Genomic DNA, 17,785 nt, shown 5'->3' with positions numbered 1-17,785 from the left:
ACCTGTAACTATCTGTTAATGACAGAAAACATCATTGCCGCTGTGATTTTTTATCACAAAATTGTAGAAGAGAACTTTATTGATATCAAAAATTTTCGTAATTTGAAGCAGGGATGGTTATTTTTCTTTTTGAATGCTTAAGTATTCCAATGTGCTACCAATTAAACATGGAACAATTTGAAAATAATGCTTAATAACAAAGTTGAAATTCGATCTTCAACTAGATATCTTCTAGAAATTTTTGAAAAAAATTCAATATTTTTCTCGTACTCCCCAAGTGAGCCTCTATCACCCCTTAAAAGGAATGACGCCAATTTTAAATCACCCTGTATATACGACAACATGTAGAAGTTACTATGATTGAAGTTGAAACAGCCTTGATATCATTAAAAAATAGAAAATCCCAAGGACAAGACGGGCTCCAGATTGAATTACTAAAATACGGAGATGGAAAACGAACATAAATACTATCAAATCTTCTTCAGATCATTCTAACCCAATGCAGAATCCCTGACAGATGGAAAAAAAGTTCAACAATTTGAATGTTTAAAAAAGGAGACAAACAGGAACCACCAAACTATAGAGACATGAACTAGCTAGATACTGCACATAAACTAATTACCAAGGTTATTACTAATAAGCTTAACTCTATTATTTCACTCTCAGGTGAACAACAGGGTTTCAGATCTGGAAAATCATGTGTGGATGCTGTATTTGTACTGAGACAGATAGCAGAAAATTCCATAGAATATAATAAACCGGCCTTTCTATGCTTTATTACCCTGAAAAAAGCATTTGATCGTGTAAAAATAGATGATATAGTACACGTGTTATACAAAAGAGACATACCCATCAATATAATCCAAACCATAGAAGACATTTACCACGGCACCAAAGTTTAGGCCCGCATTAATGGAAACTTGACGGGTGACATACCTAATAATAGTGGAATCCGACAAGGAGATTCACTGAGCCCATTGCTCTTCAATGTTATTATGGATGAAATAATAAAAAAAAGTACGACTTGGCAACGGGTATCATCTGGACTATATTGAAATAAAAATACTCTGCTACGCGGACGACGCCGTAATAGTTGCGGAAGATGAAAACGATCTGCAGAGATTACTTCACATTTTCAACACAACAGTAAAAAAATATAACATGATAATCTCAACAGACAAAACAAAATGTATGACGACGTCAAAAGAGCCACTTAGATGGAAACATGAAGTAAATGGAGAATATACACAGTATAAGTGACAAATATAAATGTGTAGAATTTGTTCAGGATTGCTAGTAGCAACCTATTTTAACATAACCGAAAGGGGATTTTTCTGACAAAAAAATGTTTTTTTAATGTATTTATTTTTCCCTCCTTAGCGACTATTTTAGGATTTTAATAATAATTTCATACATTCTTTATAAAACAGTATTTTTCAATGGTATTATATTCGGCTGTAATGCTATAACTTTTATATGTTTCAGTTAATGCTATTTTGACTCAGAAAGTGGGAGAAAAATATTTCAGCCCGAAATAGAAGCCAAGGTCTTGAAAGGAAAGTGGATTACGTATAACCCAAAACTTTTGTGCTTAAATTTGACAACAAAAGTAGAATTGTGATTAGTTTCTTTAGATCTGCAGGTTTGAGAAGACTTTGTTTTGGTTTATTTTCGAGTTGTACTTCATTATTTATATATTTATATTTTCGAATTTTTAATATAGATGTAAATGTATATCGAACTGTAAGCTGATTTATTAGTAAATTACTTTTTGAAATAATATTATTTCAATAATATGCTAATTCATAATACGTTCAAAATCTACTTCAAAAACGCTATTGTTTTTGATTACAGGGATATTGATCATTGGTGGATGAATCGATTAGAAACTTCTGTAATGGTCTTTTATTTCGCTGGTATAGATGAATGTGGAGAAAGTAGAGGTATTTTTGTTTCAAAACTTAAAACACCAACTTAACCAAGCATTGTATAGTTTACACAGTATTTTTAGAAATGTTGGTCCTGCTAGTTTTATATTTTCGGTGCTAATTTCGTCATCTCCTGGCGATTTATTGTTTTTCATGTCTTTTAAGCAGTTGTTTATTTCGTGTTGAGTTACTTCTGGGATGTCTTCTGATCCCTGGTTTTGTATCACTGAAATGCCTACGCCAATTTCTGTTGTAGTTTTCTTACAAAGTTCCACATAGAAGCTTATCACGATTAGCAGGATGTCTCGCTTATTTGTGGTGGTTTGTCCGTTCTTGTTGTCAATTATCTGACTTAATTGCTTTTTACCCTCTGACAATTTTTTCCTAAGCACTTTCATTCTCCTGTTTTCTCCTCTATCATCCTAGTTATTTCCTCTGTTTATTGTGGCCTTGCAGATCTTCGGATAGCCTTTAATATTTCTTTGTTGATTTCTCTTAGCTGAGTGGCATTGTTTTGATGTTTGTCTGTTAGATTTCTTCTTTTTTTCACCAACTTCTTAGTACTATAACTCAACTTCTCCTCCTTTGCAACTCCAAACGATTGCTTGCACATGTTTTCCGCTTCTTTCATTGCTGTTATTATTTGTTTGTTTGTTTCCTCAATGTCTATATCCTCTTCATTTGTCAGCATTCGTGATAGACGAGAATTAAGGAGTTGTACGTATTGGTCTGCGCTTTGTGTTGTTAATGATTTTCTAGACGTTGTTTTCCTTATTAGCTTTGACCTCTCCTTTCTTGTATTTATGACTATCATATCACTATTCGCAATGACAGCTTACGGTCCCAAAACACATTGACCTCTCAGAAACAGCGGCGATTTGTGAACCAGACGGAAACCTTGAGTCCAGGCCTGGCGAATTGGCCGGAAGCACAAGTCCAGGATGGCCACCAGTGGTCACACACACGCTAGGTTCTCGAAGTAACGATGGTCCGAGGGCCAGCTGGACATTCTGAGCCCATGCCTGACGAAATGGCCAGAATGAAGACCATCGGTCACAAACACGGTGTAGCAAAATTACTGCAGACGGTGCAAAACATCGCTTATTGGGGATGGAATGATGGGGAAACACGACAGATTGCAGATGAACCAGAAATTACAACTTTCACTGGTTTCGTAATAAAGGAATGTCCTTAAGACACATCAAATCGCCCTATGGCTTCTTACACTGGAAGAAATGTCGGAAATGGTCTACGCACTGTACCTTCTTTACTGCGAATCGGGCAACTCGTGGTGTTAATACGACTTGGCCGGGATCGGTGCTGATGAATACTCGGCGAAAAAATCGGTGGGGCAGGAAAGAAGAGTCGGTCGGGTAGGACAGGAAAAAGTGACCGAAAATGGACTGGGCGTCTCCTGAAATAACGTTTCTCACCTTAGCTGGTAGTGGGAGCCCTTTTTGGTGAGAATCGTTCTCGAAATTTTGTGGTGTACGTGCGAGATATCGATACAATTGTAAAATACTATTTAATAAGTAAATAAATATCCGTTTACGGGGGTTCTTGAAAACGACCATTCACCTGGTGCTGGCGTTAATTAACCGGACAGGAAGAAAAATTTAGTAACCTTCGTTACAATACCCATCAGTATAAGAATTTCTCGAGTTTCATTATGCGAGGAAACAATAGGGTGTTTTCACATTTTTTAATGTTGATATGATATATAGAAAGTAGTTATGGCAAACATTACACTGACATCATTTTTTTTGCAAAAAAAAGTCCATAATAATTTGAAAGCAAATTTAAATTCAAATCAGATGTTTTCCGCCAAAAACGCCGAATTCGTATCGTCGGTTGCCTATCCCGATTGTGACGCAACAAGTCATATCAACAAAGTGTCTCGTGTTTATTTTGTTGTTTTCGCAGCTTTGTTTTATTATTTAAATTATTGTGATTATCATTATTTTATTGATTATTATTATCTTGCATAATGGAAAATAGTGACATGTATGGATCACAAAATAAGTGGTGTTTTGTGCCAGGATGCAAGAATACCTCAATAAGTGCTCTAAACAAACTCTTTCTAACCGTTCCCCATGATTATGCACGTAAAGTTTTATGGTTCAAAGCAGATAGACGTGATGTTCGAAAGTACAAACAAAAAGCTAATGATGAGGCAGACAGAATATGCATTCGATCGTACTCTGTGTTCTGGGCAAATTCTACCTTGTACAGTGCACAAAGAATCCTCGCGATTCAATTCCACATATCCGATATCACCATATTGTTCTCGTGATGCCCAAAATACAAATTTAAGAGTTCATTTTACTTTTAAAGCAGCCATGTGCATAGGATAGGTTAAGTGGGATAAGTGAAATTKTATATAATATTTACCTAATTTAAACCAATACAGACAGACTGGTCTATTAAGGAGAGAGTAACTAATAATRAATTTACGAATTTTTGCTTCGTACGCTTGACGTTCGTCGTTTTTTAAAAATTCGGTAACCATAAAAATATGTACACATGGTAAATTGTTTAAATCCACAAAATAATTAATGAAACACCACCACACAACTAAACAGTATGCATAGAACGTAAACAATCCGCCATTTATATAACCAGAGATGTCACAACCAATAGGATTGCGTTTTAGAGATTCATGAATAATTTGAATTTTAGCTGAATTTGTTTATTAAATATTTAACAAAATAGCAAAAGATAGATAGAATAAACTGATTTAATCTTTTAATGTTCAGTTTGTAGGAATTTTTGATACATTGAAAACATCCTATTTTACATTTAGATTCAACGGTTAACAGAGCGTACCTATATGTATATGTTTAGAAAACAATTCGTTACCTTTTTCTGGTTTTAGTTGGTTAATTTTCTTTAAATTACTAGTTTTGTATAACTTTTTTTCTTTGGGTGGAGTAGATCCCTCTCCATTCGCTCGAGTTGCTCCGGAGATTATCTTCCGGAATGGAATCACGACCCTGTCCCTGCATATGCTGAGAGGCGCCGGGTGCTTGAGGTACAATGGGCAGGGGGTTCGTCGTGAGTGGGGTTTTTCCTGTCATTTTTTCCAGGTTGTTGTCGCCTTCAGTGGCAATCTCGATCAGCTCTTCGAAGTCAGTGAGACGCCAAGCCTACCAAACACTATAATTCTGGAAGCAGGTGTCGAAGCAACATGGGGACCATTTGTTCGGAGGCTCAAGTGATTAGCCGACGAAACAAAGCAATATCGTTCAAATACGCCAATTTTGAATCACCCTGTATTTTTTGTTTCTGTGATGTTGGTATACGTATAGTAGGTATAGGTGTCAATGATGGAATGTTATTGAAAAACGGGTTTGGATTGATATTTTTAAAAAAATTTATTTGTGAACATTATCTCAATTTGGGCGATAGGAAGTTGCTTCGGTGCGTGTATGTTTTTTCATCCAACCAACTTACTTCCACAAGTAGTAAGTAGGTCGCTGATCAACGATTTCCATTCTGAGCCATTTATATGCAATGTTATATAAAACTACATGAGACATTTCTACACGATACTTTGTGATACATAATTGTATATTATGATATTTTAAAATACGTGATATTAAATGCTAACGAAATAAGAAAACAACTTTAATTCCGTTTTATCGCTCTTAACCAATACTTATTGATTTTAAAATAATAAATTAACACAAATCCAGTACTGGTTGCTGCCAAATAATATTAAAGAACGGTACAAAGAATAACCAAATGGCTTACAATACTCACCATTGCTACTCTAATAACTAAAATATCAATCATTCAATTATTGAATGATTAACATTTTATGTTGGTAGAAGGTCGAAATCATCGCTTACATGTACTTCAGGAACATGCAATTCGTCAATTTTCGGTGTTAGTTTTTTGTCGCCTAGACTTAATTCTTTAAGTTTCCATTCCCAGTTCATTTTTTGAACTGCTCTCAAGGAATCCGCTTCATTATGATGACGAACCAGCATGTGCTCCTTAATCTTTTCCCACTTATCATCGACATCTTGCAACCAACTTAAAAATAAACGCCCTGAAAAGACCAAAATGGCAATTTTAGGCGGGATATGACGAGGAGGATAAAGCATGTGTCCCATGTATCCGTTTGTACATACGATGGTGCGAAAGTGTTTCTATTGGTCAGAGATTTCTAGCTGTCCCATGTATACGATAACCAATGATAACCATGCTTGCCAGATTCACAATTATATCCTTACCATACCGAAGTAAGAAGACCTCGAGTTCAGTTCTACGGTTGATAAACAAAAATGTCAGGTCGTACATGAATTTATGTTCCAAAGAATGTTTAGAAATATATGTATTGAATATTCTGATAGAAAGCAAAATGATTCGGCAACATTGCTTTAGAATGGAGGTATATATTTAATTATATTAAATATAATTTATTTATTGGGTGTATATGTAATAACAAAACCGTTCAACGATTAACGTTAAGTCAAGTATTAAATCGTAGATATAACTAAAGCACATGTCTCAACTTTTTACGATTTTCGAAAAAATTAAGTGCGTTTTGAACATTATTATGAAATTAATGTTCAAAAATTTAATTTTACTTGTTTGTTTTCGTCAATGTTCCGGCATTCATATAAGGTTTCGGAAAAAAGTTGATTCAATTCAATCAATATATATCCAAGGAGATGGAAGTAAAATTGAGTCGGAACATAGATATATTTTGAGAGTACCTACAATATCAGTGAAAAATGTCCTGATAAACGGTGTAACGGCGACAAGACTGCAGTTGTGAGATTCTCGGGTACCAGTCAGGAATCGGTCCAAATCAATAAAAAAAAACACTCATCTGGACCATTCGTTTAGTTTATGATATGAAATATGATCTGAAACCCAAAATCTTTGTGATTTTAAATAATGATGAAAACAGAAGCACTTTGTTGATCCCATCTTGTCGTGAAAATTTCGTTTCTATTCTTAAAACTTACAATAAATTCAACATCAAATCTAATAGGTAAACAATGAATGTGAGGTTAAAAACCATACAGTCATCGTGTAAAGAATTCAACATTTGTCAACTTGGTACGACGGACGAACTGACAGATCACCCAACCAATAGAAACACTTTCCCATCATCGTGCAAACGGATGCATGGGACACAGGCTTAAGTAATACCAAGAAAGTAAACGATAAATTTATCTATACTTTTCCATGTGAATAGAAAGTACTTGCCATTATATCTGGGTCGAGCGTTGCGATCTTTTTCTTCCTGTTCCGGGGTAATCAGATTATATATTTCTTCATCCCTAAGAACCGTAGATACCGAAAATGGAAGGGATTGATTTGCCAATGCCCTTGCAGCTCGTCCATGGACCCTCAAAATTTCTTGCTCAACCGCAAGCACCAGCTTCTCCTTTTCAATTACATGCTGAAAGTGTTCTTTGGTTATTCATTTCATATACCGTAAAATGCAGTTACTTTGATCTTGCGGGGTGACATTGTTCACATTATCTAATCCGGCTTTATTTGAATTTGGCACTCAAATTACTAATATCTTTAAGATGACTGCACTGAGCTTGTATTGAGATCGTATAGAGAACACTCAGACGGAGTGATGAAATTTTGTTTTCTATTTTAAATTTTCACTGCAAGTGGTAAGAACATTCCACGTCAAATCATAAGCTTAAAATTGGGAATAAAACGGGAAGACTTAAGAATATACTTAAAAATATGGACCAATTATTACCAACGATCCATTGTAAACTAATGGTAGGTCATGCCACACATGATCAAAGGTGCCTTTCGTCCCAACCACATTGTGACGTTCTGCCAACCCCACCCCCAAATCTACCCGTTTCATTGCCGGACCCTGTATTAGTGAGTATTCATTGGTATTAACTTTTCGATGTAAATCTACGTTTAGGATGAACTTAGCATGACATCACCTTAATATGCCTTTTATTTATTTTCCAATGTCGTCTAAAATGTTAATTTGGAAGTATGGGGTTAACTTAATAATCAATCAATCAACTTAAGTTGATTAACAACTAAGGGTGTAATCGAACAAAACTCTATTCCTATTTTCCAGATTAAGCAATTACTAGATTATTTTAATTATTTTTTCTTCAGTTACCTTTAGAGTTATTGTGTGAATTTAATTTTAATTGCATAATTTTACAGTCAAACCGTCAATAACATACAAAAGAAAACTGGTTGCTCGGCGCTACAGAAACTACGAAGGAGAACTGGAAGAAGCAGCCTTGAACAAAGTGAAAAATCTTTATGGAACAATAAACAACCGGTATTATGGGCGACATGGCAGATCCCGTGGTGGCCAAACAGTGCTAAATCTTAGGGAATAATCTACATTAATTAAATGTGCTATTATGTATGCTCACAACATCTCCCTAAAGTCAGGGTCCCATGTCCCAAAGACTCTGGGGGAAAAGAAATCGACACACCATCGTAAACCAACGGCGAAACTAAAACTATCAATGCGCAGTAAAGAAATGTATTGAATCATCTTTTGAGGCAACGAGTACCATTTAATTCAAGTCGTGTATTGGATAACCTGCCCACTGAAAGATTGCCATACGGTGAAATGGAAAATATCCTCGGAGATTATTTAAATGACCAGATATTCACAAAAAAATACTCCCACCATGCGAAGCAAATAGCGAACTAAATTAGTGGTCCAACCAGGCAAAAGTGTCAGAGTACATCATTCAGATTCTAGTAGTTCCGAGAGATATACAGGGTGTTTGGTAAGTAGATGCATTCCTTGCAGGGGGTGATCGTGCAAGTAATTTTGGATATATTTCGTTAATAGACCAGGTTCTGAAAACTATCAGTTTCCGATCTACAGGGTGTTAAAGTTTTAATAAAAAAAATGTTATTTATTAATATTTCGGAAACCGTTTGGACTATTACAATGAAATTTGACAGTCGTAGGCAACTAAGAACAATACAGATTTTTCCAGTGGCATGGATACAAGCACGTCTGTAGATAATTTTAAATAGAAAAAGTAACACCACCGATTTTTCTAAAAATAAATAATATTTTTCAAGTTCCTGTTCAATTTGGAAGAGAGAAGGTATTTTGAATTTTTTCTACGACGTCCCGTTTGCGAGTAAACAAATTAAAATCTATTTATTGCATAGCTTAATTGGGTTGCAGTTAAGTAGGGTTTAGTATAGACAACAAAATTTGCGCAGTTAGATTGTATCAATTGTATTACAAAAACTATTACTAGCCGCAGTTAATATCAGTCTTAGAGTTTCTTTATTTGTTTTTTACCTATCAGATTAATTTACCTGTTAATTAAAATTTTACTTATTCTTAGTATTGAAATGAGCACCAAGCTTACTTTGAGACGGGAAAAAAATTATGTTATTCATTAATTCTTAACTACTTAAGATCTTGCTCAAAATGAAGCCCCTTTCTTCTAACGCATGCATGTGCCGCCTTCTTATTTCTGTCCGAGTTACCCTGGCCTGAAAATGTCTGTCTAAGTGTAATAGCGGCATCTGTAATGCGCTGTATTAATTCCTCCCTTGTATGCACTTCTCTGGCATAAACCAACTCCTTCATCCTACCTCATATGTGAAAGTCTAACGGAGTAAGATCTGGGCTTCTAGCAGGCCATGATATGGGAGCCTCCTCTCCCCATCCATCGATTAGGAAAACACTGATCAAGGTACTCCCTTACAGTTTGCCGATAATGTGCAGGACATCCGCCATGCTGGAAGATCAGGTTCTGACGAAGATTTAGCGGCCCATTTTCCAGTAGTGGTGGCAGGTGATTAATAAGAAAGTCTTCGTATCTTTGCCCGTTTAAGATGTCTAGCAGAAAATGTGGACCGATTATTTGATCGTTTATTACACCACACCAAACATTAGCACTGAACCGTCTTTGGTAATTACGGTTCGACCTTAAACAGGGATTTTCCTTGGTCCAGTAATGAGCATTATGGTAGTTGGTAATCCCCTCTCGATTAAAATGTGATTCATCGGTCCACACAATTCTACTGAGAAAAGTTGAGTTCTCCGTATCAGCGTTTAACATAAATCGGCAGAAGCACCTTCTGCTTAAAGGATCTTCTTCAAGCAAGTCTTGAATCGGAGTTTAATGGTAGGGATGTAGTTTCTCTTTGTTCAGTGTCTCCCGAACTTTCCACTGTGACATTATAAGACTGTCGCTTGTCGTCGGATCTTCTTGGAAAACTCTTAGAATTACTTCTTCGATAGTGGTGCCGTAACATGCTGGAGCTGCTACGCGAATTTGCCTTCCTTGTACTTTTCCTGACTCACTGACCTTCGATAGGTGTTTGCAAAGACACGGATATTTGGAAGTTTGGAATAAAGTTTTCAACTTATGTGAACTTACTCGAAATTACATAAATCGCAAAAARAAGGTGACAACTAAAGATACTCAGACACTCGAAATGACAGCAATTATTACTTTTGTCAATCAGTGACAAAAACTAGTGCAGGGCCAACTTTTTAATAAAACCCGATTTTAATTTGTTTATTCGCAAACGGGACGTCGTAGAAAAAAGTCAAGATACCTTTTCTCTTTCAAATTGAACAGGAACTTGACAAATATTACTTATTTTTAGAAAAATCGGTGGCGTAACATTTTTTATTTAAAATTATCTACAGACGTGCCTGTACCCACGCCACTGGAAAAGATAGAAACAACATTTTGATCGCAAACCGTATATTGTTCTTAGTTGCCTAAGCCTGTCAAATTTCATTATAATATTCCAAGCGGTTTCCGAAATATTAATAAATAACATTTTTTTAATTAAAACTTTAACACCCTGTAGATCGGAAATTAATGGTTTTCGGAACCTGGTCTATTAACGAAATATATCCAAAATTAATTGCACGATCACCCCCTGCAAGGAATGCATCTTCTTACCACAGTCACTGTACACCCTGTATACAGTGACACAAAAGTTCGGAGACAAATTTTTTAAATTAAATGGCAATAGTGTTTTTGACATTTGTGTGTTGTTTCAAGTTAGGTTTGTTTCCTATGTTAAATTGTTTTTACGTTTTTCGCCATGAGCCGTGAAACAAACCGTGTTGCCGTCCTAAAATTGTTCGAATCGGTAAAGTCGCCGGCTGACATCACGAAACTCCTCTGTATTCCMAGAAGCACGAYCTACAAAACCATTAAACGGTACGAGGAGTTGRGCGCGACAGCGGATAGGCCTCGAAGCAGAAGACCGACCATCGCAACGACCCCGGAGAACCTAAACAGACTGAGGTGTCGAATGAACTCGCCGGAATCCTGGAAAGTMMATAWGAAAACTGGCCAAGGAGGTGGGCATTAACAGAGAGGCGGTCAGAAAAATGGTCAGGAAAGGCCTAAAACTTCGCAGCTACAAGCTCGTAAGAGGTCATTACTTGGATGAGCGAATGAAGCGAGCACAACTCAAGAATGCGTATCTCGAAAAAATATTTCGAAATTCGAAAAAAAATATAAACTCCTCGAAAAAATATTTCGGGTCGATTTTGTTCACGGACGAAAGGGTGTTCACAATTGAGCACATCAGTCGTCAATCGCCAGATCGGTATTGCTCAGAATGTTCTGCTCTTTCAGACCAACAAAGATTTTGTAGGAAAAAACCGAATTCAGCGACGCCACTTTCCGAAATCCGTCATGATGTAGACGAGAATTTCGAAAAACGGGAAGACGCCGCTGGTATTTGTCGGGAGCGGTGTCAAGATCAACGCCTAAGTCTACAAAAAACGWATTTTGAAGGACGTCATCCCCTGGAGCCGACAACACTTTAACTTAACTGAGTGCCGGCTCATTMTGCGAGGTCGACCATGGATTTTTGCAAAAATCAACAAGCAAAAATCGCCGCCTGKGACAAGACTTTGTGGCCGTCCGACTCGCCCGACCAGAATCCGATGGACTTCGCAATTTGGTCGATCCTGGAGCAAAAAGCCTGMGCTACAAACCACAAAACACCGCCGAGTCCCTCGTTCGCGTTCTCTCCAACAGGCGTGGGGGAAATCTCAAAAAAACACTGCGACCATCGTCAAAAATTTCCGCAAGCATCTACAGGCCTGTATGGCGGCTGAAGGTGGCCATTTCGAATAGTTCTTTATGTATTTTGGAGATAATTTTGTTGGCTTTCGAGTGTATAATTTTGATGTTTAATAAAAAAGTTATGATTAAAACAAGTTCTCCGAACCTTTGTCACCTTATAGATGCCCCCATAACAAACGAAAACTTAGATGGTCGACATCTAACACGAGCTGAAGGATACCACATYTCGGCTTAAATACACCGTTGCCATTTACATTGTGTTTTTGCGTCTGGTGTAGGTAAAGGATCTGTTTGGTAATAATTGATTTCAATTCAGTCARTTCAAAGTTTCTKATAGACACATTTTGCTTRACTTCACTTTATAGGAAGACATAKAATAWAAGTATAGTAATGAAAATACAGGGTGATTGAAAATTGGCGTCATTCCTTTTAAGGGGTGATAGAGKCTCGCTTGGGGAGTACGAGAAAAATAKAGAAACATTTTTTTTCGCWAATTTGTAGAAGATATTAACAGTTGAAGATCGAATTTYAACTTTATTATTAAGCATTATTTTGAAATTGTTCCATGTTTAATTGGTAGCATATTGGAATACTTAAGCATTMAAAAAGAAAAATWACCATCTTTGCTTCAAATTACRAAAAATTTTTATATCAAAAAAGTTMTCTTGTACAATTTTTGATGAAAAGGCACAGCGGCAATGATGGTTTTTGTCATTAACAGATAGTTACAGGTGGATAGCCCTTGTCAATAATAACAATAATTTGTCAAACTGTGACTTACTTTAACTTTCCTTTCACAAATTTGCGAATATGCGATTAGTTCAGGGGAAGTACTACAGTATCATATCAGAAGCTGAAAGACCTCACTCCATCAAAGGACGAGGAGAGTGGTTCCAAGAAGACAGTGGACGGCAATCGATGTTCGGGTTCCAGGCACAGAGGAACAAGTATCTGGGCCTTTCAGGGGTACTCAGAGCGCAATAACTGACACTTTCCCAAGCACCAAATAAATACCGAGGAAGGGCTACATTTCTACCACGCTTGTACGATACACACAGTACAAGGAGCACACACATGAACAAATGGAGCAGGAGTTAATTAACTGAATACGAGAAGCTGCTTGATAAGAGTGGATAATAAGGAAATTACACAGACACTAGCTTGTTTGGAGTTAACCATTCAACCAATTCGAGGTTATGAGAGCAGGTTGACATTTCGAAAGTACGTTCCGCAGTCAACAAATCTTGTTGAATTTCCGTTTATCCTTGTCTATCTTATTGTCGCTCTGTATAATTCCATGGTTACCGGAGTTTTAAATAATTACGAAGCAACAGGTTTTTGCATAATGTTAATGATAATTAGGCAGATAACCTTGAAAAACATTGCTGCCGTATTTCTGATATAGGTTTTTTGCAAATTTCTCAGTTTTTAATAACAATTAATTTATTTTTCTATTTTTTCTGTATTCGTATAACAGCTCCAGGCAACCTCCAGAGGAATGACGCCAATTTTGAATCACCCTGTATCATAATGTAAATTCCTAATAAATATCCACTAAACTGAACTTGACAATGTAAATTACTTTCCGAGTACTTTTTTACTTTATTTCCCCTACAATCCTATATTTCTGTTCCCTTAAAACTTGCTTATAGTAAGCAATTTCAATTTATAAGTAAGCAAGTCTTTTTCCTCCTTTTATTACTATGGCCAAACATAATATTTTCAACTGCGCTCTTACGTAATAGAAACCAAACTGACTCGTATAAGAACTATGATATAGAAAACAKGGAAGAGAAAACTACACTAGTTTTGAATTTAAGTGCAGGATTTCAATTTAAGATTCGTACACTAAACACACTGRGTCAGGACTGGGTAATGTTCAATGGTCGCTACCACAGATTACAGAGGTTGATGTGGCAGCTACTCGACTGGAAATGGAAATTGCATATGTGATAACCTGATAACAGAGGCAAGGGATWGCCAATCCGCGTCATTAACGCACGGAAGACAACCTGACGSGACTCTACAACAGGTGTCTGGAAGAGAGCACGTTCCCCGCTTGTTAGAAACGATGCCGGCTCGCCTGGATACCGAAAAAAGATGGAAATCCGAGGCCCATCTCCATACAACCGACACGTGGAAAGCTGCTGGATAAAATACGGAACAAACGACGACAGTACTTACTGGAGACCCAGGCCAACATTGGCGACCGTATTGATTGTACGGATTCCGGGAAGGAAGAAGTACAATCGATGCCATAGGGAAACTAACCGAGACAACATCATGCACCAGTTAGCAACAACTAACAGTACGAGAAACCTGGCAGGATTGATAGACAGCTTTCTGACTGACCGGAAAATACCAACCACGGACACAACATACCACATGACGAAGGGCTGCCCCCAAGGATCCAGCATCGGCCCAACACTCTGGCTGCTGGTGGTTCCGGACCATGGACGAAACGGGAAGAGCGACCAATCAAGGACAAGGGACTTAAACATACAATACGTGGACAAACTGGTACATACACAAGCCTTTGCGGACGACCAGGTAATACGTATCACTGAGGAACCCGCAAAGAAGAGTGAACAAAAGTGAACTTACGTATGGGACGCGTGCAGGAGATGGTGTTTACACAGCGAGACAACATACGGGTACGGCGCCGACACTGAAGATTGACGATGACACGATAGACCAACAGGACAGTATCAAATACCTGGGCATAACGATAGACAGACAATTGAACTATAACCAACACATACGCAGGACCAAACACAAAGTGGAAGAGACAACGGTGAAACTTGGACTTAAAATATGGACTTTGGAAGACGAACCACCAAACGACTTTAATCAAAATACTCCAGAGGGTCGTGAACCTTGCAATACTTTATGGCTCCGATATATGGGTTCATAAAGCTAACGAGACAAAGACAACAACTAGATGCCGCAAAATTACAGGTGCTAGCAGGCACACCGCTCTGGTGAATTGAGGCAACAACAAGACAACATTAATAGGACTAGGACGGACGACGGGAAAAAACATACAATAAAACACAAAGACACGCCCGAACATGGCACACTTGCAAACAACAGCCACACACATACAACAACGTAGCGGAAAACGCATACACATAGACGTCAGGCCGGTCAGCAATTGACAGACAACACCAAAATACACACAGCTGAGACATACGCTGCTATAAATACTGTAACGGAAATGGCCTGGGGTACTCACGTTTGGAATGGGGGATCGAAATTTATGGTATTTCAGTAAATGGGAGCCCCATTTGCTGTCAAATATGACACTGACAAGCGGGAAGTTTCGCACCTGTTCTGGAGATTTCGAGAAGCATCTGGGTTACCTGAAGTAATCTATATAAGCGACGACGAGAACCATGGGGAGGAAGTGAAGTGACAAGAGCGACCGGGTGCAGAATTATTATTGTTTGTGAAGTTGACGTTAATTTAGAAGTTAGTTTGTTCCTRTTCCGTAGTTAAAGTTATACCGAGTGGAATAAAAGTTGGAAGCAGAAGAAAGAGTTTGATACTCGGCCATCCACGGTACAATACGAYACAAATWGCCAACACGAGAAAAGACATGAACATCACGCTACTGACGGATAGACAGGAAACAGGCACAAGCGATCAACAAAAGGAAGATACGAAGTCACTCACAGACCTTCACAGGCACATGGAGCAAACACAAATGTGTCGGAGTGAAATGTGTTTAACAAGTCTGTGGACGCTAAAGAAATTTAGTTAARCTATTTAGGAAAACATTTTATTTTTGTTACACAAAATGTGTAGTTAGTTTAAAATAAGTTCGTGTCACGCTAAGAAAAAATGTATTCCAATAAATCAATGAAATGGTTCCTTCCATTCTTTCTTAGTATGTTAATCATCATCATCATCATCATCATCATCCAGCCCTTATCCTGTCCACTGCTGAACGTAAGCCTCCCGCAACATTGCCCAATTTATTCCGTCCTTGGCCGCCTGCATTCAATTTGTCTCCACTGGCTTCAAGTCGTCCGTCCACCTAGCTGGCGGCCTCCCTCCATTCCGGTACGCTTCCTGTCTTGGTCTCCACTAAACAATCCTCCTTGTCCACCGCCCATCGGACATTCTTGCCACGTGGCCGGCCCAGTTCACCCACTTTAAGTCGTTTATCGTCGTCACGGCGTCGGTCACGCCAAACGTTGTCTTTTTWTATTGTTCGCGATCCGGTCCCTCAATGACACTCCTAACATCGCTCTCTCCATCTWCCTTTGTGCTATTTTGATTTTATTTCGATACTGTTTTGTGAGCGTCAGTGCCTGAGCACCGTAGGTCAGGACCGGGAGAACACACTGGCCAAAAACCTTCCGTTTCAGGCATACGGGTATCTTGGATGTAAAAACATGTTTCAGTCTTCCATAAGCAGCCCAAGTCAAACCAATTCTCCTGTTAAGTTCGTGTGTTTGGTTGTCTCTATTTACTTTCATTTTATGACCCGGGTATTGATAAGAGGATACCTGTTCTATTGGGGTATCGTTCAGCATAATGCAATTGCTCATTACAAGGTTGGTCATTGCTCATTACAAGGTTTTAGACAAGTTCATTTCCAATCCCACCAGACGTGAAACGTTATTAAGTTCCTCCAGCATTTTACACGCATCGTTTATTCTGTCGGTAATTGAGACTATAACGTATGCAAATCGTAAGTGACTCGATCGCTCTCCATCAACATTGATACCCGACGAGTCCCAGTTGGTCCGTCTACACACGGACTCCAGAAGGGTCGTGAAAAGCTTTGGCGAGATCGTGTCAAATCGTGTAAATTTTCGTTCATTCTATTTATATCGTATTCGCCTGTTATGTCTCTATCCAGCAACTCTCTCCTAATCTGTTCCTGTTTGTGTTAGTAGTTTTGGACATAATTTTGCGCCGCTCATTCTTTATGTTTATGCACACCTTGGCTCTTACTAGCCTGTGGTCACTTCCCACTGAAAAGCTGTTGAGGACAGAAACGTCCCTGATGATACTCTTCTGTCCGTAATTATGTAGTCAATCCCGTTTCTGATTGCACCGGAGGGCTCATCCATGTCCATTTTCTTTGGGGGGCATCTTGAAAAAGGAGTTCATTGCATACATGTTATGCTGTGACAGAAATTCCAAGTGCATTGTGTATCTTTAATTTCTCTCGCCGAAGCCATGCAGTCCCAAGGCAGCTTCGTGACCTTCGTATCGTTGTCCCAGTTTCGCATTGAAATCTCCCATCAGAGTGTTGAATTTTGATGGTCTCTCTTGATACGCTTTAACTACGGGGTCGTAAAACTCTTCAATATAACCTCATCCGCCATTGAAAATTAAACTGAAAAATTTGAGTGCAATGTGCAACTTTCGAAGACGTAGTATGGAGAACCAACTTCTGGCTACACAAATGCTGGCAGTCAATTTCCCAATTAACTCTCGCCGTACAAGGCTTGTCATTACCCATAGAAAGGAAAAACAATAGCAATTAAACAAAATAAATACTTCAAAAACTATTGACAACTCTATTTCGGGTCATTTGTCCTTCACTGAACCAATTATTGGTGGTATTTAATTTAATGCCTGTTTGAAGATCTTCAACTACTTCATCTTCCGGGAAATTGTTGTTATTAAAATAAATAGCAACATTATGCAAAATAGCACAACTATAAATGATTTTCGCAGCTTTGAGTGGGTGATAGTGAACCACGATGTCTCAGCAAAGCCCGAAATCTGCTTTTGAAAACTCCATTAAACCGCTCAATAAAATTTCGTAAGATTTGTAAA

General features: G+C 38.0%; 2 protein-coding genes across 7 annotated transcripts in view; one reads left to right on the top strand and one right to left on the bottom strand.

Moving 5' to 3' along the window:
* Positions 1-1,780, top strand: part of LOC109541297 (spindle assembly abnormal protein 6 homolog) — a gene marked incomplete in the record, with an annotated part of 5,084 nt that extends 3,304 nt beyond the window's left edge. The window contains 1 exon segment of the mRNA XM_048665762.1: positions 1,486-1,780. Coding sequence (XP_048521719.1) covers positions 1,486-1,538 — 53 coding nt within the window.
* A 3,497-nt stretch (positions 1,781-5,277) lies between these two features.
* LOC109541290 (ankyrin repeat domain-containing protein 12) overlaps positions 5,278-17,785 on the bottom strand; it is a 32,811-nt gene continuing 20,303 nt past the window's right edge. For all 6 annotated transcript variants that reach the window (XM_019910109.2, XM_019910111.2, XM_019910110.2 and 3 more), the window contains exons 12-13: positions 7,152-7,347; positions 5,278-5,982 (exon numbers count right to left, since the gene is read on the bottom strand). In XM_019910109.2, the coding sequence (XP_019765668.1) occupies positions 5,747-5,982; positions 7,152-7,347 (432 nt within the window). In that variant the 3' untranslated portion in view covers positions 5,278-5,746. The remainder of the gene's footprint in view (positions 5,983-7,151; positions 7,348-17,785) is intronic.

The sequence above is a fragment of the Dendroctonus ponderosae genome, unplaced genomic scaffold, assembly GCF_020466585.1.
Source record: "Dendroctonus ponderosae isolate FM_Combo_2020 unplaced genomic scaffold, Dpon_F_20191213v2 Dpon_F_20191213_4, whole genome shotgun sequence".
In the NCBI taxonomy this organism is placed as follows: Eukaryota; Metazoa; Arthropoda; class Insecta; order Coleoptera; family Curculionidae; genus Dendroctonus; species Dendroctonus ponderosae.
This window is presented reverse-complemented; position numbering and strand designations above follow the sequence as displayed.